Below are 27,489 nucleotides of genomic sequence, written 5' to 3'. Positions count from 1 at the left end.
TTGAAGTTTCCTCAAAAGTTAAAAATAGACTACTATATGATCCAGCAGTTCTACTTCTGGGTATTTATCCAAATGAAAGAAAACACCAATTAGAGATTATACATGTGTGTCCCTATGTTCATTGCAGCATTATTTACAGTAGCCAAGATATGGAAGCAACCTATTTACAGTAGCCAAGATATGGAAGCAACCTAAGTGCCCATCAATAGATGAATGGATAAAGATGTGGCATGTATGTATATTGTGTGTATGTGTGATCAGTCCGAGTCTTTGTGACCCATGGACTGCAGCCCGCCAGGTTCCTCTGTCCATGGAATTTTCCAGGCAAGAGTACTGGACTGGGTTGCTATTTCATACTCTTTGGCATCTTCCTGACCTAGGGATCAAACTCAAGTCTCTTGTATCTCCTGCATTGCATGCAGATTCTTTACCACTGCACCACCTGGGATGGAGTATTATTCAGCCATAAAAAAAGAAATCTTGCCTCTTGTGACAACATGGAGTGTATTACGCAAAGTGAAATAAGAGAAAGACAAATACTGTATGAATTCACTTGTATGTAGAATCTAAAAAGAAAAACAAATGAACAAACATTAAGAAAACAGTTGTAGATGCAGAGGACAAACAGGTAGTTGGTAGAGGAGATGAGAGTGGAAGAGGAAAAAAATAAGTGAAGGAGATTAAAAGGCACAAACTTACCATTGCAAATGACTCATGGGTATGAAATGTACTGTGTGAAGAATATAGTCAGTAACTATGTAATATCTTTGTATGATGAGAGTGTAACTAGACTTATCGTTATCATTTTGAAATGGATAGAAATATCAAAACACTGTATAACATGCGTTATAGTTCTATTATACTTCAAAAACAAACAGGAAAAGAGATGAGATTTGTGGTTACTAGAGGCAGGGCGTAGTGGAATTAAATGAAATAGTCAAAAGGTACAAATTTCTAGTTATAAATAAGGAAGTACTAGGGATATATAGCATGATATTTAATTAGCACTGCTGATTGTTACATATAAAAGTTATTAAGACACTAAATCTTAAGTGTTCTCATCATAGGGAAAAACTTTTTTCTGTTTCTTTAGTGTGTCTATATGAGGTGATGGATGTTTGGTAAATTTATTGTGATAATTTCATGAAGTATGTAAGTCAGATAATTACAGTGCTGTATTTCAATTATATCTCAAAAAAATTGGAAGAAAACATAATATTAAATGCAAAAAAAGAGAAAGTAATCTGCTATTTCAAGTGTTGAAGTAAGGAGGGATCTGAAAATTTACCCCTCTGTACCTTAACAAAAGGATTTCAGAGGAGGGGTGAGGGTTAGACCCCATTGAAATGGGGTTAAGATACTAGGAGATAAGAGTGCTGTCAGTGAGTCTTCATTGCATTGTGCCAGCTATTCATTGCAGCACATGGGCTTTCTCTAATTGCAGCATGCTGGCTTCATGTTGTAGAGCTTGGGCTCTAGACTATGCAGGTGCAGTAGTTGGGGCATGCGAGCTCTCTGTTTGTCACACATGGACTTAGCATGCTGGCTCTCTAGCTGGGGTGTGGGCTTACTTGTCCTACAGTATGTGGGATCTTAGTTCCCTGACCAAGAATTGAACCTGTGTCCCCTGCACAGGAAAGCAGAACCACTGGACCACCAGGGAAGTCCCTAGTCTTTTTTTTTGTTGTTGGGGGCAGCGGTGGGAGGCTGCACTGAACAGCTTGCAGGATCTTAGTTCCCTGTTCAGGAATTGAACTCACACCCTCAACAGTGAAAACGAGGAGTTCTAACAACTGGATCACCAGGGATTTCCCAAGAGTAGATAATTCTTCTTAAGAAGATTTTTGATGTAAATGTAAGAAAAAAAAGTAGGCTGAACATGACAGGTGAGTTTGTTTTTTTTTTTAAGAAGGAAATTCAACAGCTTGTCTTATGCTGATCCAGTAGATAGGAAAAGTAAGCAACCTAGATGTCCATCAGCAGATGAATGGATAAGAAAGCTGTGGTACATATACACAATGGAGTATTACTCAGCCATTAAAAAGAATTCATTTGAATCAGTTCTAATGAGATGGATGAAACTGGAGCCTATTATACAGAGTGAAGTAAGCCAGAAAGAAAAATACCAATACGGTATACTAACACATATATATGGAATTTAGAAAGATGGTAACAATAACCCTGTATACGAGACAACAAAAGAGACATGATGTATAGAACAGTCTTATGGACTCTGTGGGAGAGGGAGAGGGTGGGAAGATTTGGAAGAATGGCATTGAAACATGTATACTATCATGTATGAAACGAGTCGTCAGTCCAGGTTCAGTGCACGATACTGGATGCTTGGGGCTGGTGCACTGGGACGACCCAGAGGGATGGTATGGGGAGGGAGGAGGGAGGAGGGTTCAGGATGGGGAACACATGTATACCTGTGGCAGATTCATTTCAATATTTGGCAAAACCAATACAATATTGTAAAGTTTCAAAATAAAATAAAAAAAAAAAAAAAGAAAAGTATAGCATAGGTTTAGAATTAGGTTTGTTCTGGTAAGGCCCTTGATTGAGTAGTGTTTAAGAATTCTGGACCCAGGTAAGGGGTGTGACCCTATCCATTGTAACTAGGGGAGAGCAAAGTACTTGCATTAAAGTAATGGAAGGAAATGTAGGTCTCTTCTGATTTATTTCTTCTTTCCCCAGCTATTCATTTTGTATTATTAGGATGCCAGACATACTTCTAGACACTAGGAATAATGAATAGAACAGCCAAAAGTCCTGGTTGTCATGAAATTTATATTCCACTGGGGGTAAATAGACATGAAACAGTGGAGTAATCAAAGTACCATCAGCTAAAATTGAAGAAAGGGAAGAGGGTTTGGAAAGTGAACAATAATAAGGGATAGCAGTGAGTCGGCCAGGGATGTGAAAGAATTGATTTTCCCACAGTGCTGGGAACCTCCTTGAGAAATGTGTTTATAAGTATGGAGTGAGACCAGTGAGCACAGTGTTTTGTCTCTAGCCTTATTAAGCTGCTTGGTTTCATATACAGAGTGAGCAGAGAGTTGGATTCAACCAGGTTTAGGGTTTGCCATGTGTATATAATGCATCTTAAGATGCCACTGAATCTAAAATATACCTGTATCTCATTTACTTCTAAGAAAGAAAAAAATAATCATTTAAACTGCATGTTTTATAATGCATCCTGATTTCTGAGCTGTTAAGAGAAACATGTTTATCTTGGAGTTGGTGAAATAAGTAGTTGGGATGCTTTCAGTTAGAAGCACAAGAAAACCCAGACTCAGATGGGCTTTAACAATAGAGAGGAAAGACCTAGAAGCCTGAATGAGACTTGTTTCCCTGACTCTCCTAACTGCAAGCTCCATGCTTCTGTTGAAGCAGCTTGCTATGGGGACCTCTAGGAACCTCTGGGATCTAAATTCTGTTGTGATTCTTCTAGACACAGAAAGCAGTGTAGCTGGGCCAGTGAAGCAAGGTGCAAGGGTCACAAAGTTGCAGATCTGGAAAGCACAGTGTTGCATCCATGGAGTGCAATAGGTCTTTCCCACTTACAGAGTCCAGTATATTGCTGAAGGGATGTATTGTTAAGGCTGTGGGAGTACTGGGAGACCTGAGAGCAGAAAATATTTATACCTAGATGATGGAAGTCTAATATAATGTAACCACTTAGGAGACACTTTGGCAGTTTCTTTAAATTTAGGTGTGTATCTATACTTCGATCTGGTGATTCCCATTTTTAGTATATATTTATCCTAGAGAAATGTCCACACAAAGGCTTGTACACAAGTGTTTTTAGCAGCTTTGTTCATAAGCATCTATAACTGCATAATCCAGGTGTCTATCAACAGGAAAATAGATAGACATGTTGTAGTCTAAATATTCATACAACTGAATGCTACCCAGCAATAGGAAAGAACAAGATATTGATACACACAGTACTTGGAAACATGCTGATCAAAAAAAGCAAGGCATAAAAGTGTCTTGGTATGATTTCATTAAATCAAGTTCTGTCAAACTAGTCTTCAGTGATAGAAACAAGATCAGTGTTGAGAGCGATTACCTGCAAGGAGGTCTTGAGGGAACATTGAGGGGATGATAGAACTATTTTATATCTTGTTTGGGGGATTTTATGTGTGTATAAATTTGTCAAGACTTACCATATTGTACATATTTGATGATTACATTTTATTCTATATAAGCTAATCCTTATTAAGGTTGATTTAAAATTTTGGTTGGAAGGAATCAAATCAATATAATTGTCCTCATGCTAAATGTGAATAGGCTATATTGTGAAACTGTTTAACTAGGTTGAGAAATAAAACCTAAGCACGTTCTGTTTAATAGAAACAAACTTTTACTCTCTATCCTTGACCTCAGTTTGGCCTCAGGTGTGCCTGTGGCAGAGTAGAAGTATGTGAGCTCACACCTTCTGATGGAAACACCGAAATCATAACTAAGTGCTGAACACCCACCAACAAAAGAATACTGGAACCTACCAAAAAAAGGTATCCTACATCCAGAGACAAAGAAGGAACCAGAACATGATGGTAGGATGGATGCAATCAAGACAAAATCAAATTGCATACACATGGGGTGGGCAACCCACAACGTAGAAAATAATTATACCCACAAAAGTTCTCCCAGAGGAATGAAAGTTCTGAGCCCCACATTAGGCTCCCCAGCCTGGACGTCTGGCAACAGGAGGAGGAGTCCCCAGAGAATGTAGCTTTGAAGGTCAACAGTGTTTGATCACTCGAATTTCACAGGAGTGGGGAAAACTAAAACTCTAGTCTTAGAGGGTGTAGATAGGGTCTTGTGTGCACCAAGACCCAGGGGAAAAAGCAGTGGTCTCATAAGAGACTGGATCAAACTTACCTGCTAGTATTGGAGGATCTCCTGTGGAGGTGGAGGGGGTGGTTGTGGCTCACTGTGAGGACAGGGACACTGGTGGGAGCAGTCCTGGGTAGCCCTCATTGGTGTGAGCCATCTTGGAAGCTGCCATTTTCTCACCAGACTTGGCCCCACCCAATAGCTTGTTGCCGCTGGTGCTGGGATGCCTCAGGCCAGACAACCAATAGGGAGAGAACATAGTCCCACCCATCAGCAGGTTGTTTGCTTTAAGTCTTCCTGAGTAAGTAGCTCCCCAATAAACACATGCTCTGACATGGCCTTGCCCACCGGATGGACAAGACCCAGCTCCACCCACCACTGAACAGGTACACTTTCAGCTGGTACTTTCACCAGGAAGCTTGCACAAGACTCTTAGACAGCCTCATCTTCCAGAAGGCAGAAAACAGAAGCTGCAACTAGAACCCTGCAGTCTATTGAATGGAAACCACAGTCACAGGAAGTTAGACAAAATGAGACAACAAAGGAATATGTCCCAGATGAAGGAACAAGTTAAAACCCCAGAAGAACAACTAAATGAAGTGGAGATAGGCAGTCTCCTTGAAAAAGCATTCAGAGTAATGATAGTAAAAATGATCCAAGATCTTGAGGAAAAGAATGGAGGCACAGGTGGAGAAGATACAGAAATGTTTAATGAGGGCCTAGAAGAACTAATGGCACCCCACTCCAGTACTCTTGCCTGGAAAATCCCATGGATGGAGGAGCCTGGTAGGCTGCAGTCCATGGGGTTGCTAAGAATCAGATACGATTGAGCGACTTCACTTTCACTTTTCACTTTCATGCATTGGAGAAGGAAATGGCAACCCACTCCAGTGTTCTTGCCTGGAGAATCCCTGGGATGGTGGAGCCTGGTGGGCTGCCGACTATGGGGTCGCACAGAATTGGACACGACTGAGGTGACTTAGCAGCAGCAGCAGCAGAAGAACTAAAAAACAAACAGATGAATAATACAGTAACTGAAATGAAAAAATGCACTAGATGGAATAAATATTAGAATAACTGAGGCAGAAGAATGGATGAGTGAGCTGGAAGATGGAGTGGTGGAAGTCACTGCCATGGATCAGAATTATAAAAAAGAATAAGAAATGAGGACAGTCTTTAAGAGATCTCTGGGACAACATTAAAAGTACCAACATTCTCATTATAAGGGTCCTAGAAAGAGAAGAGAGAGAAAGAGAAAGTACCCAAGAAAATATTTGGAGAGATAATAGCTGAAAATTTTCCTAACGTGGGAAGGGAAACTGTCATTTAAGTCCAGGAAGCACAGAGAGAGGCTCAGGTCAAATAAATCCAAGGAAGAATACACTGAGATACATAGTAATCAAATTGACAAAATTTAAGACAAAAAATATTAAAAGCAACAAGAGGAAGCAACAACAAACAACATAACATACAAGGGAATTTCTTTAAGACTATCAGCTGATTTTTCAGCAGAAACTCTGCAGGCCAGAAGGGAGTGGCACAATATATTTCAAGTGATGAAAAGGAAGAATTTGCAACTAAGAATATTCCTCCCAGCAAGGCTCTCATTTAGATTTGACAGAGAAATCAAAAGCTTTGCACACAGACAAAAGCTAAGAGAATTCAGCACCACCATAACAAGTTTTGCAGCAAATGCTAAAGGAATTTCTCTAGGCAGTAAAGAGAAGGCCATAACTAGAAACTGGAAAATTACAAAGGAAAAACTCACTATTAAAGATAAACATACAAAAATAAAAAAAGATAAACGTAAAGTGATTAGTGATGGTAAGAAATCATCCACACACAAATACGTCAAAATCAGCAGTTCTAAGAAGAGGAGAGCACAAATGCATTTCCAACTTACAACTAGCAACTTAAAACAATCTTGGTTATATATGGACTGCTATTTGAAAACCTCATGGTAACCAGAAACCAAAAATCTCAATAGATACAGAAAAAAAAAATAAGGAATCTAAACACAACATTAAAGTTAGTGATCAAATAACAAGAGAAGTGAACAAAAGAGAAAGGAAAGAAAAGCACCTAGAAAAACAAATCCAAAACAGTTAACCAAATGCCAGTAAGAACATATATATTATATACCTTAAATGTAAACGGAGTAAGTATTCCAACCAAAAGACATAAATTGACTGAATGGATACAAAAACTAGACCTATATATGCTGTCTACAAGAGTCCCACCTCAGATCTAATGACACATACAGACCGAAAAGGGATAGAAAAATGTATTCCATGCAAATGGAAATCAAAATTGGATAAGCAATAGTTGTATCAGACAAAATAGACTTTAAAGTAAAGAGTGTTGCAACAGACACGGACACTACATAATGATCAAAGGGTCAGTCCAAAAGGAAGATGTAACAGTTGTTAATATTTATGCACTCAGCATAGGAGCACCTCAATATATAAGGCAAATACTAACAGCCATAAAAGGAGAAATTGACAGTAACACAGTAATAGTGGGGGGGCTTTAACACCCCACTTTCATCAACAGACAGCTCATTCACAGAGCAGTAAGGAAACAAAGGCCTTAAATGACACATTAAACTTAATATTTGTAGATCATTCCATCCAAAAGCAACATAATACAAATTCATCTCAAGCGCACATGGAACATTCACCAGGATTGATCACATACTAGGCCTCAAAGTGAGCCTTGATAAATTTAAGAAAATTGAAATCATATCAAGCATCATTTCTGACTGCAACACTATGAGATTAGAAATCAACTACAAGAAAAAAATGAAAAAACACAAACACATGGAGGCTAAGCAGTATGCCACTAAAACAGCAGTGGATCACTGGGGAAATCAAAAATTACTGAGAGACAAGTGAAAATGAAAGCAGGGTGACCCCAAACCTGTGGGATGCAGCAAAAGCAGTGCCAAGAGGAAAGTTTATACTTATACAATCTTAGGAAACAAGAAAAAACCTCAAATAAACAACCTTACACCTAAAGCAACTAGAGAGTAAAGAACAAACAAAACCCAAAGTTAGTAGAAGGAAAGAAATCATGAAGATCAGAGCAGAAATAAATGTAATGGAGATGACTAAAACAATAGAAAAGATCAATGAAACTAAAAGTTGCTTCTTTGAAAAGGTAAACAAAAATAAACCCTTAGCCAGACTTATCAAGAAAAAGAGGGAGAGGACTCAAATCCATAAAATTAGAAATGGAAAAGAAGTTACAGTAGACACCAAAAAATTACACAAGATCATAAGAGACTATTAAAAGCAACTGTATGCCAATAAAATTGACAGTCTAGAAGAAATGGACAAATTCTTAGGAAGGTTAATCTTCCAAGATTGAACCTGGAAGAAACGGAAAATATGAATAGACCAATCACAAATACTGAAATTGAAACTGTGATTAAAAAATTTTCCAGCAAACAAAAATCTAGGACCAGATGACTTCACAGGCAAATTATATCAAACATTTAGAGAAGAGTTAACATCTATCCTCAAACTATTGCCGAAAACCACCCAGGAAGGGACACTCCCAAATTCATTCTATGAGACCATCATCACCCTGATATTAAAAGCAGACAAAGATATCACAAAAAAAGAAAATTGCAGGCCAATGTCACTGGTGAACATAGATGCAAAACTCAAGAAAATATTACTAGCAAATCATATCCAACAGTATATTAAAAGGATCATACACCATTATCAAGTGAGATTTATTCCAGAGATGCAAGGACTCTTCAGTATACACAACTTAATCCTATGATACACCACATCAACAAATTGAAGAATAAAAACCACATGATCATCTTAATAGATGCAGGAAAGCTTTTGACAAAATTCAACACCCAGGATGTGGGCATAGAGGGAACCTATCTCAACATAATAAAGGCCATATATGCCAAACCCACAGCAAACATGATTCTCAGTGGTGAAAAATGAGAAGCATTTCATCTAAGATCAGGAAGAAGACAAAGGTGTCCACTCTCATTACTATTATTTAACGTAGTTTTGGAAGTCTAGGCATGGCAATCAGAGAAGAAAAAGAAAAGGAATCCAGATCGAAAAATAAGTAATATAATTATGTCACTGTTTGCAGATGACATGATACTATACATAGAAAATCCTAAAACTGCTACCAGAAAACTACTAGAGCTCATCAATGAATTCAGTAAAATTGCAGAATACAAGAGTAATAGTATTTCAATACACTAACAATGAAAACGGAGAAGGCAACGGCACCCCACTCCAGTACTCTTGCCTGTAAAATCCCATGGACAAAGGAGCCTGGTAGGCTGCAGTCCATGGGGTTGCGAAGAGTCGGACACGACTGAGTGACTTCCCTTTCACTTTTCACTTTCATGCATTGGAGAAGGAAATGGCAACCCACTCCAGTGTTCTTGCCTGGAGAATCCCAGGGACGGGGGAGCCTGGTGGGCTGCTGTCTATGGGGTCGGACAGTCGGACACGACTGAAGCGACTTAGCAGCAACAATGAAAAATTAAAAAGAGAATGTAAAGAAACATTCCATTTACTGTTGCATCAAAATGAATAAAATACCTAGGAATAAACTTATCTAAAGAGGCAAAAGATGTGTACTCCAAGAACTTTAAGACAGTGAAGAAAGAAAGCTAAGATGACACAAACATGGAAAAATGCTCTTGAATTGGAAGAACTGATATTGTAAAGATGACTATACTACTACCCAGGGCAGTCTACAGATTCAGTGTAGTCCCTATCAAATTACTAATGGCATTTTTCACAGAACTAGAACAAAAAAGTCTTAAAATTTTTGTAGAGACATAAAAGACCCTAAATAGCCAAAGCAGTCTTGAGAAAGGAACATGGAGCCGGATGAATCAGACTCCCTGACTTCAGGCTATACTAGAGAGCTACAGTCAGCAGTGTATGGTACTAGCATAAAAGCAGAAATACAAATCAATAGAACAGGGTTGAATGCCCAGAAATAAACCCATGCACCTATGGTCAGTCTACAACAAAGGAGGCAAGATTATACAGTGGGGAAAAGACAATTTCTTTAAAGATAGTCCTGGGAAAAGTGGATAACTACAGGTAAAAATAATGAAATCAGAACATTCTTTAACACCATACACAAAAATAAACTAAAAATAGATTAAAGACCTAAATGTAAGACCAGACACTATAAAACTCTTAAGAGGAAAGTATAGGCAGAACTCTTACATAAATTGCAGGATTATCTATTTTTTGTAGCAGTATCTTTTTTGATTCATCTCTTAGAATAATGGCAATAAAAGCAAAAATAAACCAGTAGGATCTAATTAAATTCAAAAGCTTTTGTAGAACAAAAGAAAGCATAAAACAAAAAGACAACCCATAGAATGGGAGAAAATATTTGCAAACCATGCAACTGACAGGACATTAGTCTTCACAATTTATATACAACTCTGGTGGCACACACAAAAAAAAGTAAAATCAAAAAATAGGTAGAAGACCTAAATAGAGATTTTTCCAGAGAAGACATACAGGTGACCAAGAAGCACGTGAAAAGATGCTCAACATCACTAATTATTAGAGAAATGCAAATCAAAACCACAGTGAGGTATCACTTCACCCTTGTCAGAATGACCATCATCAAGTAGTCTACAGACAGTAAATGCTGGAGGAGGGGTGGAGAAAATGGATCCCTCCTACACCGTTTGGCAATGTAAATTGGTGCAACTATTAGGAAGAACGGTATGGAGGTTCCTTAAAAAACTAAAAATGTAACTACCATATGATCCAGCAGTCCCACTGCTGGGCATATATCTGGATAAAACTGTAATTCAGAAAGATACATGCACCCCAGTGTTCACTGCAGCACTATGTACAACACCCAAGACATGGAAGCAGCCTAAATGTCCACTGACAGAGAAATGGATAAAGAAGATGTGGTGCATATATTCAGTGGAATATTACTCAGCCACGAAAAGGAGGAAATAATGCCTTTTGCAACAACATGGATGGACCTAGATATTATCATAGTAAGTGAAGTCAGTCAGAGAAAGACAAGTGTACCATATCCTTTAGTTATGGAACCTAAAGAAATGATACATGAACTTATTTACAAAATAGAAACAGGATCACAGACTTAGAGAATGAATTTATAGTTACCAGGAGATAGAGGGGAGGAATAGATTGGAAGTTTGTGACTGACATGTATGTACACTTCCATATTTAAAATAGATAACCAATAAGAACCTACTGCATAGCACAGGGAACTCTATTCAATACTAGTGCTTAGTCACTGAGTCATGTCTGATTTTTTGTGACCCCATGGACTGTAGCCCACCAGGCTCCTCTGTTCACGGGGATTCTCCAGGCAAAAATACTGGAGTGGGTTGTCATGCCCACTTCCAGGGGATCTTCCCAACCCAGGGATTGAACCCAGGTCTCCCACATTGCAGGCAGATTCTTTGTTGTCTGAGCCACCAGGGAAGCCTCTATTCAATACTATAATAACCTAAATGGGAAAAGAATTTGAAAAGAATAGACTCATGTACATATAACTGCATCACTTTGTTGTACAACTGAAAATAACATAATGACTGTACTATAACTATAATCAATTATACTCCAATATAAAATAATTTTTTTTAATTTAAAAATTGAAAAGAAGAAATAAATTTTTGAAAATTTAATTGAGTTGGCCAAAAAAGTCCTTCAATTTTTAAGTAAAAGTAGAACACATTTTTCATTTTCACTAAGAACTTTATTGAACAATGTATTCACCATTTCACTCCAGTACCTTCTGCCATTTTTCAGGCCCATTCATATTTCTAAAACTTATTCATTTTGAGCAAAGAATTGTTTCATGTGCCTTTTACAATCTTCCAGGGAACTGAGATTTTTTTCCATTAAGAGAATTTTGTAAAGACTGAAATAAATGGATATCTGAAGGTGCAATGTCCAGTGAATACCTGGATGACTCAGAACTTCCCAGCCAAGCTGTAACAGTTTTTGCCTGGTCATCAGAGAAACATGCGGCCATGTTTTGTCCTGATGGGAGATTATGCATTTTCTGTTGACTGATTCCAGACACTTTTCGTTGAGTGCTGCTTTCAGTTGGTCTAATTGGGAATGGTACTTGTTAGAATTGTTTGGTTTTCTGGAAGGAACTCATAATAGAGGACTCCCTTTTAATCCCACCATGTACACAGCAGCATCTTTTTTGGATGGAGACTGGCCTTTGGTGTGGTTTGTGGTGGTTCATTTCACATGTCCCATGATCTCTTCTGTTCTACATTATTGTTCAATATCCACTTTTCATTGCCCATTACAATCGGTTTTAAAAATGGAATGTTTTTGTTAAATTTCAGTAGAGAACTGAATACAAAAATACAGTTAGGAAGGTTTTTTTCACTTATGTGGAACCCAGACATCAGAACGATTAACATAACAAAGCTGATGCAGATGCTTTTCAGCACTTGATTTGGGTATTTTGAGTATGTCAACTGTCTCCCATGTGGTATAATACTGATGTTTTCAATTTGATTGCTGTCAGCTTCAACTGGTCTTCCTGACTGTGAAGTATCATCCAGCCAGAAATCTTCAACACGAAACTTGGTGAACCACTTTTAGTACATTCTATCAGTCACAGCACCTTTCCCAGACATTATACAAAACTTTTTTTGCATTTCACTTGCATTTTTACCTTTCTTGAAATAATAAAGCATAATATGCTGAGTGTTGCTTTTTTTCTTCCATCTTCAATATTAAAATTGCTACACAAAAATTCACTGATTTTTCTGCTTTTTAAAAAAAATGTACACTGATATTACAGTTGTCACAATACAGTCCTACACAATTGTTTTGAATGAAATTAAAGACAACTGAGCACTACCAGAGCCATCTTATGGAAAAAACTAAACAAACTTTTTGGTCAATGCAATATAAAGAAATATAAAAAATAAGGAGTTGAGTAAATATTTAAGGCCCAGGAAAATGAAGAAAAATCAGTAGTTATAGACAAAGTGGAATTTGAGTATCAAATAAGTTAAATGAGTTAATAGGCATAATTTATGAAGGTCTCATAGTTGTAAGCTTGTATGGCTAAATAAATACAGAAAGCAAAAAAAAAATGAGAAATGTCAGTGATGGAGCAGTCATAGTACCTCATTTCAGTATACATTCATCTGAATTAGATTTGGTAGATTTTTTATAAACAAAAATATAAAAGGAATTGAATAGTGCATTCAGTAAACTTAATTATGTTTGTGTGTATATAAATACGGGCTTCCCTGGTGGCTCAGTGGTAAAGAATCCACCTGCCAATGCAGAAGACATGGGTTTGATCCGTAGGTCGGGAAGATTTCCTGGAGAAGGAAATGGCAACCCATTCCAGTATCCTTGTGTGGGAAATCCCCTGGACAGAGGAGCCTGGCGGCCTATAGTCCATGGGGTCTCAAAAGAGCCGGACATGACTTAGTGACTAAACAGCAACAACACATACATAAGTATACATTGCCACAATAGATTTCTTTTTCAAATATCCAAGGAAATTTGATCAAAGTTTATTAATGTTCAAGGTACTTGACCATAAAGAAAACCATTTTCTCTTTTTTAAGAGATTAATTCACCTAGTTTTAATAAACATGTAGGCCCAGGAACATTTCCTAAGCAGTCCCAACTTTGTTAAGTAATGTCTTTCTGGAGTGTAAGATTTCCCTTGGGAAGATGAACATGGTGTTACTTATTTTTGGCTGCACAGGGTCTTTGTTTCAGTGCTCTGGCTTTCTCTAGTTGCAGCACATGTGGCCTTCTCTTGTTGTGGTGCATGGGCTCAAGAGTGCGTGGGCTCAGTGGTTGTGGCCCGTGGGCTTAGTTGTCTCATGGCATGTGGGATCTTAGTTCCCCGATCAAGGATCAAACCCACATCCTCTGTGTTGGAAGGCAGATTCTTAACCATTGGACTACCAGGAAAGTCCCAAGAAAATTTTTAACAGATGAAAAAAGTTGAGGTTTTACATGTTATATTGTCTGGTAATAATAATACAAGTAAGTTAGAAATAGTTACAAGATGGGGTTTCCCTTGTGATTCAGCAGTAAAGACTCTGCCTGCAATTCAGGAGACGGAGTTTTGATCCCTGGGTCAGGAAGATCCCCTGGAGAAGGAAATGACAAGCCACTCCAGTATTCTTGCCTGGGAAATCCCATGGACAGAGAAGCCTGGCAAGCTGTAGTCCATGGGGTTGCAAACTGTTAGATGTGGTTTACAAGTTACAAGATTATTCCTTTGAAACCTGCCTCCTATAGAGGATTCCCCTATTTTCCCTGTATTCATTTCCATCGCAGAATTGCCCTCTATGTATTCTTAAGTGGGAAAATTAGTAATAGCAAGGAGTTAATTCTTTTAAGTTTCTGGTCTTGTGTTGTTAAAATGTCTGTGTTTCAGTTTGATGCTTTTGTGTTGCTGCTGGTGAAGACATGGGAAGTACCAGAGTCCATACCTAGACCACTAATTATACTGAAAAATTAGACCTGAAATTTTAGGTTAATATTCCTGGCCTTCCCCTTTCAAATCTCTTTATGTTTTCAGTAACCAGTTGCAGGCCATTTACTAGAATACAAGGAATTTTGAATTAAAAACTAGTAAAATTTAAAGGAAACAAGAACACCTAATATAGAAGGGATGTAGAGAATAGAATATTTTCATTTATCATTGGTGCAAATGTGAATTGTTATAGTCTTTTGGAAAATAATTTGCGGCCTGGTCAACAATTAAAATTCATATTTCTTTTGGTCTGGTAATCCTCCTCCTAAGATTATTTCCTTAGAAATAAAAGCACAAGTAAGGTCACATTATAGGGATATTTACTGCAGCAGTGTACATACTGCCAACCAACTGAAAACAAAATGAGAAAGTTGGAGAAAGGCAGAAAAAAAATGATATATTGTAGGGTAGAATTTATGCTACATGAATTAAACCAGTTCCCAATATCTTGGAGCATTTCCCACAAAGTTTTGTTGAATGAAGAAGAGGACGATATAAGAAGATTAGTGTAATAATAATTTGTATAACCAAAACTGATTTAAGAGAACCATTAGAGGCTACTCATCAGGGACATTCTTGTTAGGAACTTGTAGGTATGAAGAAAAATAAGAATGCTTGTGAGGTGGTCAAATGTTTATCTTGGTGGGGAGAAGGGGGAAGTACCTGGAGAGGGCGGTAAAGAAAGAAAAAGGAGAATTGTCCTTTAGTTGACCCTAAAAAGCCTGTCTGATCACATCTATTCATTATCTGTAAAATTATGTAAATGTATGTTTAAAGATACAAAGTAAATATTTAAAATAAAATAATCTTTTTCCAAAAGTGATGTATATTTGCAAATAGCTTAACAAGTCCATGTGAAGTCTGTAGAAACTCTTAAGAGGAAAGTATAGTAGAATACCACAAAACTGAGCTAGTGGGAAATTTATTTACCTATAAAATTGGGGTGGTCTCCGTGGTTGTTTTGTACTATTCTTCAGGGACCTTTGCACTCACCTTTGATTTGTCACCCTTGGTGCTGGCTTTGTGTTCTGGCTCATGGCATAATGACTAAATTAAAATCCAAACACAGCAAAGTCCAGTGGAAGAAGGCTGGTCTCAGGATTTCTGTCACAGGTTGGGTTTCTTAAAAGCATTTGCTGAGATAAAGTTTGAAGTACAAGTTAGGTATAACATCTAGGTGAGGAAGGGGCAGGAAGCAGAACTGGGCAAAGGAAGAAGTTGAGTTTCAATGCAGGCCTGACAAAAGAGAGCTCTGGAGTAATGATTGCTTGCCAGAGTTGTCCTGTGTTAAATTGAAAAATGCCCAGCCTTTATATCCATTCTAGGATGGACTGTACTTGGAAGGGCATGGCCTGAGGTAAGGCAGCTCCTGATGGAACTGACATCTGGGTGCTGTCTGTGGACCACAATCGCTTCTGCAGCTGGCAACAAGTCTTTTCTTGAAGAGGAGGTCTAGGTGGCATAGCTTCCTATCTACCACACTATCTTTCGTAGGAATGAGGAAATATTTCCTAGAAGCCTTCCATCAGACTTCCCCTCACACCTAAGATTAGATTACATGCTGTGACCCAAATAATAGCCTTTCTCCTCTTCAATAAAGAGTCCTGATTTTTCACTGAGTATATACATGGTCATCTGGGATAATGGCTCTATTTCTCAGCCTCCCTGTACATTTAGGTATGTCTAAGTTTTGGCTAGGGGGTAAGTTGAATGGTCATTTTTGACTTAGAGGAAAGGGCGTATGTACCTTGTTTCCTTGCAACTCCTTCCTGCTGCGTAGAATAAGGAGATGATAATTGGAGTTTGTGCAGCCATCTTGGATTATGAGGTGGAAGCACATGTTGAGGAGGACAAGAGCAACAAGATAGAAGTGCCTAATGATCATAGAAATGCTTTATGTGCTCCGGGTTGCTTACGTTTGGGCTTTATATCTTGGTTAAAGTCATTACTATTTAGGTTTTTCTGTGAATTACATTAGAACTTAACTGATACACATTTCTAATTGGCACGAGGGCACAGGAAATCATGATTGGCTTAGACTGACATTTTGGGAATGGGATGGATGTTGGGGAATAAGACACAGAGACATTGATATCAGGCAAGTACAGCAAGAGAGAGAATGCGAAGATGTCGAGGGATTTTCAGGGGATGGTATTTGTGATGGACCCAGGAATCATAACTAGGTAAGTTGGAAAGCGGGATGTGTGAGTGACGAACATGAAGAGTTTGTGGATTGTGGTCTCTGGGGCTGGAGACTCACTAGAGAGGGGGAGCTAGGCTAAATGAACTAGAGAAAGCAGAAATGGTCATCAGAGTGTAGGTCACCTTAAATGGAGATTTTGGTGGTAGAGCTTTTACTAACAGCAGGTCTGAAAAGAGTTGGTAACTAAAGTAGGGTAGAGGAAAAGATTCTTAATGGTGAAGTTTAAAATATGGAGTTGCTGGGCTTTGGGTGGAACATCTTTATTATGGTTGAGTGGAGGTTAGTGAAATAGATGCTGATATTTTGAGTAGGTGAAGAGGAGTAACTGGTGTGTCAGTAGGTGACTCAGAAAGTAAGGAATGCAGATCCAGAAGAGAGCATCTGTTTCAGAAAAGCTGACATTGTTGATGGAATAGGGAGGAAAAGTGATCTGGAAACAGCTATTAGGAAAGATAGCATCCTTCTTATATATTAAAATTTTCTATATAGCAAAAGATAGTAGACACAAAGTATAAAGAAAAAATAAACTGAGGAAATATATTTATAGTACATTTACCATACAAATGGGAGCTCCTTGATATAAAAAGAGCTCTTAAATGTGATGCAAGGAGTGAATTCATTGGAAAAGACCTTGATGCTGGGAAAGATTGAGGGTAAGAGGAAAAGGGGGTGACAGAGAATGAGATGATTGGGTGGTATCATTGGTTCAACAGATATGAGTTTGAGCAAACTCAGGGAGACAGTGAAGGACAGAGAAGCCTGGCATGCTGCAGTTCCTGGTGTTGCAAAGAGTCAGTCACAACTTAGTGACTGAACAACAACAACAACTTGGTAGCAAAATAGGTAAAGAATATGGAATCTTAATTTGCAAAGGAGAAAATGCAGATGATCAAAACATATAAGAAAAAACTCATACGTTAGCATTAGTACCAGTAAAAATATCAATGAGATACTAGGATGTGCCTATCATTGGCAAGACCTAAAAATATTGATAAACTTCCAAGCTTGGCGTGTGTGTGGGGAGTAGGTGCTGATGTATACTGCTAATGGAATGCAGTGGATTGCCACTTCAGCTGTTGGGTGTTGTGGATTGATGTGCTTGCCCATCACAATTATGCTGGCCACAGCATGTTTATTGTATTAGCACATTTTTCTTGTAATGGTAACTGTGTGGCCTTATTTTTTAAAAACCAACTTATAAGTCACTTCTTGTGGCCATTTTTATAGTGCAAAATGTGATTTTCCCATCTTAGCTGGAAAAATTTTGGTGTTTTTGTTCATTCCTTTTGGTTTTCATATGTTTGTATCCCCTTTTCTTAAGTATATGACTAGATTTTGTTTCATCCAGATTTGTGTAATCTGAATGAAATAACTATCCAGTCATTTTCTTTTGGCCATAATATGTATCAGTGTACCCACTTGGATTGTATTGAGAATTAAGAAGGATATTATTAATACATGAAATTTTTATGAGTTTGAACTTTATTTAATTACAGACTAACTGGATCTTCTGGATTTATAACAGATGGACCTGGAAATTATAAATATAAAACAAAATGCACATGGCTCATTGAAGGACAGTAAGTAATAATGACTTTTTTTTCTTTTTTAAGATAGAGCTCATTGTGAGATTACTTTTCCAACAAGTAAAATTAACAGTCTATATCAACTTAAAATATTTTTTATTTGATAAACTTTTCTTTCACAAGTGAATTTGATTAGCTGAAGCTCCAATACTTTGCCCATGTGATGTGAAGAGCCAACTCATTGGAAAAGACCCTGATGCTGGGAAAGATTGAAGGCAAAATGAGAAGGGGATGGCAAAGGATGAGATGGTTAGAAAGCATCACCGACTTGCATGCTCAGTCACTTCAGTTGTGTCCGACTCTCTGCGACCCCATGGACCATGGCCCGCCAGGCTTCTCTGTCCATGGGATTCTCCAAGCAAGAATACTGGAGTGGGTTGCCGTTTCCTTCTCTTATCACACTTAATGGACATGAATTTGAGCAAACTCTGGGAGATAGTGGAGGACAGGGGAGCCTGGTGTGCTGCAGTCCATTGGGTCACAAAGAGTCAGACACGACTTAGCGACTGAACGACAACAACAAAAAAATTTTTTTCTTAATCTTCAGTGTTAATTTTAAAATTTGTGTTGATTTGCAGATGAATTATACATACCAGAAATGTATATATTTTTGATTGTGATAGTTAGAAAACAGAGTATTTTATTATGGTTGAAGTATGTAAAGAAAATTTTGCTTGAATAGGTAGCAGGGAAGGCAGGAGGTTTGGATTGCCCTTTTTATTTGTTTGTTGGTTAGCTTATTTCATTATTATTTTTAGTGATTTAATCTATAGAAGTTTATTTCTTGCTAACCTAACAGTTCCATGGCAGGTGTTACCAGTCAGCAGGTACCTTTCTTTCCATTAGTAGTAGGACCCATGCTTTCCCTTTCGTTTTCAACTCTACAGTTACTGAAAGAACCACCAACCATCCTCTTTTCTCCTGGGCCACTGTAAAAGCCTTGAAATTGGCCTCCAGCTCCAGTTTTTACCTTTGTCCCTTGCGCACTTCTCACTCACTTCTTATCTCGTGGCTTCTTCTGTTTGCTGTTTCACACATGCTGATTTTCTTCATGTTGCTCGGACACATCAACTTCTTAAGTCTAAGACTTTAAGACTGTTGTTCTCTCTGTCTGAAACATTGTCTCTTCCAACTTTTCACATGGCTTACCTCTCACTATTTTAATCTTTTCCATAACTTTCTGGAGTATTTCCCCACCACTTGTTGTACTACTATTAATACATCACATTCCTTTAATTTCTTTGCAGTATTCATCACCATGTAAGTTAACTTGTTTATGTATTTATTTAGATGTTTGATTAGGGATGTTATTTAGACACAAAATATGAAGTAGACAAAAGATTCAGGCTGGAGACTTATAGTTAGAAATCACCAAGATATAGATGGTGTGGATAGTACCAAAAACTTTTTGAATAGAGTGTTTGTGCTAAAGCCAGGTTGGAGAATGAAGAGTGGGATGTGAAGAATTTGAGAAAAGCAAAGTCTTCTGTGGCATTTCAGAGGAGAAAGGGACAGGTGCATTAGTAGCTGGAAGGAGAGTTGGGATTTGAAGTTTTTTTGTTTTGTTTTTTATAAGATATGTGATACTTGAAGAGATTTAAGTGTGGGTGTGGAGTTTCAGAAGAGAGGGAGATCTTAAATATTTCAGAGATAGAAGGAAAAGTAGATAGGTGTGTACCTATTTTGGAAAACAGGAATTTGAGAAAATTTTGTCTGCGTGCTGAGCATAAGCAGGTAGATGGGACTGAGTGGTTTGAAATAGTACTTGAAAGTTAATTAGGAAGACATCTGGCAGAATCAGAGCACCAGTACTGGAACCAGCCTACCCAGTGGTGTGACTTTTTCCAGCATGGCTTTTTTCCTCTAGATTCAGTCTAGATCAAAGCAGATAAACTTTTTTCTCTAGATTGGGGATTTTCCAGGGAGTTCCATGAAAAGGCAGAGGGGCAGGTGAGTTTAGAGGATCGACAGGTATGTTTGTGAAATGAGGTAGTATGGCGTCTGAAGTTGACTAAGAAGGGCTAATGAATTGGTAAAGAATGGTGACTGTGAGGTCCAGGATGCATAGACCGTGTATATTTTGTTTACCATTGCATGTTTGGTGATCTTTTGCACATAGCAAGTACTAAGGAAATCTTTGACAAGTGAAGGAGTGCTTAATTTCTTTTCTCTATAGATTCTTTAAAAAACTGTTTTTTTCTCAAATGTTTGGGAGTGATGATGATTAGTATAAATTACTTTTTTCTGTTCTTTTCAGGCCAAATAGAATAATGAGACTTCGTTTCAATCATTTTGCTACAGAGTGTAGTTGGGACCATTTATATGTTTATGACGGGGACTCAATTTATGCACCCCTAGTTGCTGCCTTTAGGTAAGCTCAGTCATATAAATAATAATGAACCATTATTTGATTTCTGAATTCATGTATCTCCTAGACTGTATTCTCACTGGATTCACCTTTTTATCACTTAAAACGTTTTCATGGAAAGAGTACTAGTTATGGAGTCCTGTCGGTTGTGTGCTAGTCCTGACTTCGTTGCCTGTAACTACTGGGTAACTTTGCGGGGCAAAATACTCTCTTTTTAGTTTCCTGATCTGTAAAACTGTGATAGTAGTATCAAGTTTACCTACTTGTGGTGGTGGTGAAGTATACATCTGAAAATGTTTTGTAATATATTAACTAATAATATTTCTGTTAAAAAATGAAATCAGGAATCATGTTCATTTTGATCCTTGTTGTGTTCCTCATTGCATAAGCATTCAGGAATTATTTGTTGTATTCATATGTAGTTGTGTGTATGTGTGATATGTAATTATGTAAATACCTTAGCATGGGTGAGGAAAAAGTTCTGGAAGAATATACATAAATGAGCAGTGGTTATCTGTGGATAATGAGAAGCATTCCAGTTATGTGTTGTGATTTTTTTTTCAGAAAGTATATTTTGTGTTTATAGTTAAACAGTTTAACACCAAATATATGGGGTATTCTGAATTGTTTTGGCATTTTACTTTTTATCAACAGTCAATAGCTGTGTTATTTATCATATTTTTGACCACATGTGAATTCAAAACTGGTCTAGTTTTCTTCCTTTTACTCTACAGAGGATTTTTAAAATATGTTTTCTGAAATGCATATCCTTAGAGAGTCATGGAGAAGGCAATGGCACCCCACTCCAGTGCTCTTGCCTGGAAAATCCCATGGACGGAGGAGCCTGGTAGGCTGCAATTCATGGGGTCGAGAGGAGTCGGACACAACTGAGCGACTTCACTTTCACTTTTCACTTTCATGCGTTGGAGAAGGAAATGGCAACCCACTCCAGTGTTCTTGCCTGGAGAATCCCAGGGATGGGAGAGCCTGGTGGGCTGCCGTCTATGGGGTCGCACAGAGTCGGACACGACTGAAGCAACTTAGCAGCAGCAGCACCAGAGAGTCATAGTTGTCAGTTTTTCATCTACAACTGACTTTCTTGATTTCTTCCCCTCAAATATTTTAGTTCTCTGACTTTAAAAGAAATCAATTTAACAATATTTTTTGTATTCCTCACGTGGGGCTGGTTGATGTCTCATATGAATGAGGAGATAACAGAAGGCGAGAAGCCAAACACAAGAAGGCAGAGGACAGATGAGGTCAGAGGACTAATGTACCCTTGTATTTCTCCACTCCCTTTGGCTTAGAAATCTCTCCAATATATCTTTGAACTGAGAACCAAGGTCATTTTCTGGGTTTCAGAGATTCACTTAGAGGACCAAAGAACAGGGTGGATAGGCTATGCTGCTGCTGCTAAGTCACTTCAGTCGTGTCCTACTCTGTGCGACCCCATAGACGGCAGCCCGCCAGGCTTCCCCGTCCCTGAGATTCTCCAGGCAAGAACACTGGAGTGGGTTGCCATTTCCTTCTCCAATGCACGAAAGTGAAAAGTGAAGGTGAAGTCGCTCAGTTGTGTCCGACTCCTAGCGACCCCATGGACTGCAGCCCACCAGGCTCCTCCGTCCATGGGATTTTCCAGGCAAAAGTACTGGAGTGGGGTGCCATTGAGGATTGGCCACATGTTGGACTATCTATATTTATCCCAGAATTTGACTCATACCTTGTATTATAGCAAGAAGCACACCAAACTTTAACATAGGCACAAAAACTATTATATCTATAGTATGATGCTGTCATGATAATAGTATATGTTGAACATGTTGAAGGTTCACTTGGTAACTGCATTTGTTAATTAAAATTCATGGAGTCCCTTCTGTGTGCCAGGCACTTTGAATGAGCTTGCCAGTAGCTCTGTGGGAACATTTGCCAAGTGGGTTTGCATAACCATATAGTTCACCTGACTGTGTATTTAATGAGCAGACATGTGAACCAGTAGCAGCAACAAATAAACAGAAGGGTATAACTGTTTTAGTCATTGACTTTTGAGAGAAGCCAAAGTAAATGTACAGACAACAGGAGGATTTTTAAGTTTCTATTAAAAAGTTTATTTACTGACAGGTATAAAGTAATTATTGATTGTGTTAAAATTTAACTTATGACATATTTGAGTGTGCATCTTCTAAAATCATAGTGAGGCAATGTATGTTTAATAATTGAAATTTCCCTGAAACACAGACTCTTGAAGCACTGATATACCAAAGAATGTGAAAATAACTGTTAGTCATAAGGCACTTTCACAAAGATGGGATGCTGAGGAGTGCCGTTGGGTCAGGAGGACTTTGGGTAGAGGAATCAATCCAGTGTAATGTGCTGTGGGGACCAGAACAGAGTGAGCTTGGAGGCAGATTGTTAAGCCAAATAAAGAAAAGGAGAGCCACACAGGATTCAGAAGATGTGGACTTCTAATCTGAGTTCTGCCCACATCTCTTCATGAGTCTGAACAGGTCATTTAAGTGCTCTGCTCCTCAGCTTCTGAAGCCTGAACAGAAGGTGGTGTACTGTGTTTCACTGAGTGCATCACAAACCGTCAAGTTGAGTTGGATACTGAACTGGTTGATTACATTTATCTTTTATATGTTGAAGTTCTGAATAAAGTTTGTTTAACAGAGTTCCACTGCTTGGCAAGTTTGAGAACCACTGGAGCAACTCTCATCCAGTTGTACAACATTATGATTTTGTGGTGCATTCACGTCAACAAATGTGAAAGCGTAGCACCTGTGTGGAACACCTGCCAGCTCTGCTCATATCTTTTGGGAAGAAGACGCAGAGGTGGTAGTGATGATGCAGCAGGGAGAGTAGTTTTCCTCTCTGAGAACATTTTTATTCCTTTTAGAAGTTTTTGTTGTTGTTTTTAAGAAAGTCAAATACTGAGGAGGCAGTTGTTTAGACTGTGATGAAGAGCTGTTAGAGGAAGTCTTGTGAAAGCGGGAGTCAGTCTTTGTGTCCAACACTGTGTTGAAATCATGGTCAGACTGTGGCAAGTCAAATCTCTTTTGTGACTGTAGATCTTCCTTCACCAGTCAGAAGTATAGATGTTGTCTGGCCCATCCCCTGGCTCCTATCCCTGACTTTAAGAATCTGGCTTACCTTCCACATCTGCCTGTCCTTGAGTGTAGTGTTTTACAAGTAGACGGGTGTGTCAGACTGAGGATTACTGGGACTTCCCTGGGGGCCCAGTGGTTAAGAATCTGCCTTCCGATGCAGGGGACGTGGGTTTGATCCCTGGTCAGGAAACTAAAATCTCACATGCCTCGGGGCAGCTAAGCCTGCACACCACAACTAGAAAGAAGCCCATGCGCCACAACAAAGAGCCAAAGTGCAGCAACTAAGACCTGACACAGCAAAAGAAATAAACTAATAAATATTTTTTAAAAAGAACAACAACTGAGGATTACTAGTAAACTTACACAGTGTAGTTGGCAACGTCAGGTTGTGCCCTAGGTGTGTTTAGAGAGTCCATGTCTGTCTGGGACAGTTATGTTGAATTAAGACAGTATCTTTAGTTCAGTGATTTTCAAAAATGGTTCTGAACAGTGATACTCTGTGTTTAAAATACAAGATTATGAAGAACCCCAGGGCAAGCAGTTCTTGATTCTCAAGTTGAACTGCTGGCTGCAGCCTAAGCTGAGTCTGCAGTTATTCACCTGCCTAGGGGCAGGGGACAGGGAGGTGGAGGCAGCTCTGGGTCACAGTTGAATGGCCCACCTGCACCATCACTTTCTCACCCACACACTTTCTATTGCCTTGCACACTGGGTTGATGTTTGTATTCCTTTTTTCTTTAAAAGTTTATTTTTGTCATGAAAGTGAAAGTTGCTCAGTCATGTCCAGTTCTTTGCTGTATAGTCCATGGAATTCTCCAGGCTAGAATATTGGAGTGGGTAGCCTTTCCCTTCTCCAGGGGATTTTCCCAACCCAGGGATCGAACCCATGTCTCCCACATTGCAGGTGGATTCTTTATCAGCTGAGCCACAAGGGAAGCCCAGGAATACTGGAGTGGGCAGCCTATCCATTCTCCAGGAGATCTTCCTGACCCAGGAATTGAACTGAGGTCTCCTGCATTGCAGGTGGATTCTTTACCAACTGAGCTATCAGGGAAGCCCCTATTTTTTGGTCATAAACCAATTTTATTTTCACACTGGGAGAAAGCACATTCCAAAACTGTCACAGTTTCAAGTTGTTGAAGTGAAAAGAAGCAAATGCCTGAGTCTCTCTGACCGTAGGGAAGCTGATCCCCATCAGCAATGTGGTCATCTAGTCCCTCTCCTTCTGTGGCTCTCCATCCTTTCTCCCACCACCCATTCAGTCATTCGTTCTATACATGTCCCCACCGTATAAATAATAAGTATTAGAAGCCATCTCTTACTGGGCACCCACTAGTGTGAGACACTATTTAAACACTTCACTTGCTTTAACAGTTTGATTCTCGTTACTTGGTTGTGAGGTAGATAGAATTTCTTTCATTGTGCTTTTGAGGAAGCTAAGGCTCAGAGATGTTAACAACATGTCTAGGCTTTTGGAACGAGAATCAGAGTTCACATCTCTGTGATCTTAAAATTCATACAAGAATAACAGAGTGTCCAACTTGTGACTGAAGCCCCCAGTCTTTTCCTGTGTCAGTGTTTGTTATGCCAAGGTTGCTTTTGACTTGCCTTTTTCTGGGTAATCCTACTCGTTCAAGTACTTATCTCTCAGTGTTTTAGAGTTCTGGGGTATAAAACTGATGAAAGTATGGTGATGGTTGAAACCTTCATTTAGATCTGTGATCAAATGTCAGTTCTTCCAAGAGTCCTTCCCTAAATGCCCTTTCTAAAGTAGCACTTTCTGCTCTTTTACTGTTTTATTTCCATGTATAGCCTTTACCTCTGCCTGACATTATGTATACACACCTGTGGGCCAGGCATAGGGGACTGATTATCTAGGCTTATTTATTCTTTCTCTGAGAGGTGAACTCCAGTAAGGGCAGAGACGTCTTCACTGTACCTAGAACAGTGGCTTACTTGTAGTAAGTACTTAGTATTTGTCAGTTGAATACATAGTAGAAAATGCTTCACTATTTTGCAACCCCTAGAGCACCTTCAGAGAAGGCAATGGCAACCCACTCCAGTACTCTTGCCTAGAAAATCCCATGGGCAGAGGAGCCTGGTAGGCTGCAGTCCATGGGGTTGCACAGAGTCGGACATGACTGAGTGACTTCACTTTCACTTTTCACTTCCATGCATTGGAGAAGGAAATGCCAACCCACTCCAGTGTTCTTGCCTGGAGAATCCCAGGGACGGGGGAGCCTGGTGGGCTGCCGTCTATGGGGTCGCACAGAGTCGGACACGACTGAAGCGACTTAGCAGCAGTAGCAGCAGCAGAGCACTTTCAGGGTCATTGGTTTCCTAGAGTTCTGCCTTCATATTAAAAACTTGTTGAATAAACATCCTATCCCTTCTTCCTCCTCACACCCTGCTTATATGCTCTTCCATTCATTTTTATATGCACTTATTAAATACACGTAAATGTACACATACACTAGGCCTGTTGTCTTAATGCTTGTTTTTTTTTTTTTTTCCTACTCATCAGAATGGCTTGATGAGTGCCTTGTTAGTCCCAGAGACCTCCATGTATGTAATGACTCATTCATCCAGCTTCTGAATGACCATTTATGTGGTTTCAACCTGTTCTCATTCTGAATAGTGCTATAGTGAGGATTCTTATGTATTTGTCTTTGTGTACATGAGTAAGTGTTTCTTCTACTAAGAAATAGAATTATTAGGTCATAATGAATGAGCATTTAAGACAGTCGTAGACTCCAAAATGTGTGCTCTAGGAAAGAAAAGAAGCCAGCATGTCTGGGGTCGAGTGAGTGAAAGGAAGAAAGTACAGATCTTCTTTAGCTTATGATGGGATTACATCCTGATAAACCCATTCTAGGCTGACAATATTTTAATACATTTAATACATCTCACCTATTGAACAACATCGCTTAGCCTCGCCCACTTTAAATGTGCTAAGAACACTTATATTAGCCTGTAGTTGGGAAAGTCATCTAACACAAAGCCTATTTTATAATTAATGTTGACTATCTCATGTAATTTATTGATACGGTACTGAAAGTGATAAGCAGAATGGTTGTCTGGGTACAGAGTAATTGTTTACCTTTGTGATCATGTGACTGACTGAGGGCTGCAGCTCTGTGCCAGTGCCTAGCACCGTGAAAGAGTATCATACAGCATATCACTAGCCTGGGAGGAAGTCAAAATTCAAAATTCTAAGTACAGTTTCTACTGAAAATGAGTTCCTTTTGTACCATTGTAAGTCAAAAAATTATAGTCAAAAGATTTTAAATTGAACCATCCATAAGTTGGGGACCATCTGTAACAGATGAGATGTTTGTTCATGGGATGGGGTTGTGTGTGTGGAACAGATTACACAGGGCCTGATAAGGAGTTAGGCTTTTTCTGAATGAGATTATGGTGGTACTGAATGATAACTGGGCAAAAGATATGAGCATATGAAGAAAAGCAAAAGATGGAAAGTAAACATAGGAAAAATCAAACTCAGGAGCATAAGAGAAGCTCAAACCCATAGTTAAAAAGATCACTTTCATATATTAAACTAGCCAAGCTAAATATGCAGATGACACCACCCTTAGGGCAGAAAGTGAAGAAGAACTAAAGAGCCTCTTGATGAAAGTGAAAGAGGAGAGTGAAAAAGTTGGCTTAAAGCTCAACATTCAGAAAACTAATATCATGGCATCCGATCCCATCACTTCATGGCAAATAGATGTCAGACTTTATTTTTTTGGGCTCCAAAATCACTGCAGATGGTGATTGTAGCCATGAAATTAAAAGACGCTTACTCCTTGGAAGGAAAGTTATGACCAACCTAGACAGCATATTAAAAAGC

At 38.8% G+C, this 27,489-nt stretch overlaps 1 protein-coding gene across 3 annotated transcripts in view; it reads left to right on the top strand.

Moving 5' to 3' along the window:
• ATRN (attractin) overlaps nt 1-27,489 on the top strand; it is a 189,442-nt gene that overhangs the window by 41,099 nt on the left and 120,854 nt on the right. For all 3 annotated transcript variants that reach the window (XM_070802138.1, XM_070802136.1, XM_070802137.1), the window contains exons 2-3: nt 18,079-18,162; nt 20,426-20,539. In XM_070802138.1, coding sequence (XP_070658239.1) covers nt 18,079-18,162; nt 20,426-20,539 — 198 coding nt within the window. The remainder of the gene's footprint in view (nt 1-18,078; nt 18,163-20,425; nt 20,540-27,489) is intronic.

Source organism: Bos indicus, chromosome 13 (genome assembly GCF_029378745.1).
Source record: "Bos indicus isolate NIAB-ARS_2022 breed Sahiwal x Tharparkar chromosome 13, NIAB-ARS_B.indTharparkar_mat_pri_1.0, whole genome shotgun sequence".
Taxonomy (NCBI): domain Eukaryota; kingdom Metazoa; phylum Chordata; class Mammalia; order Artiodactyla; family Bovidae; genus Bos; species Bos indicus.
Note: the sequence above shows the minus strand (reverse complement) of the source record. Positions and strands in the feature narration are given on the sequence as shown.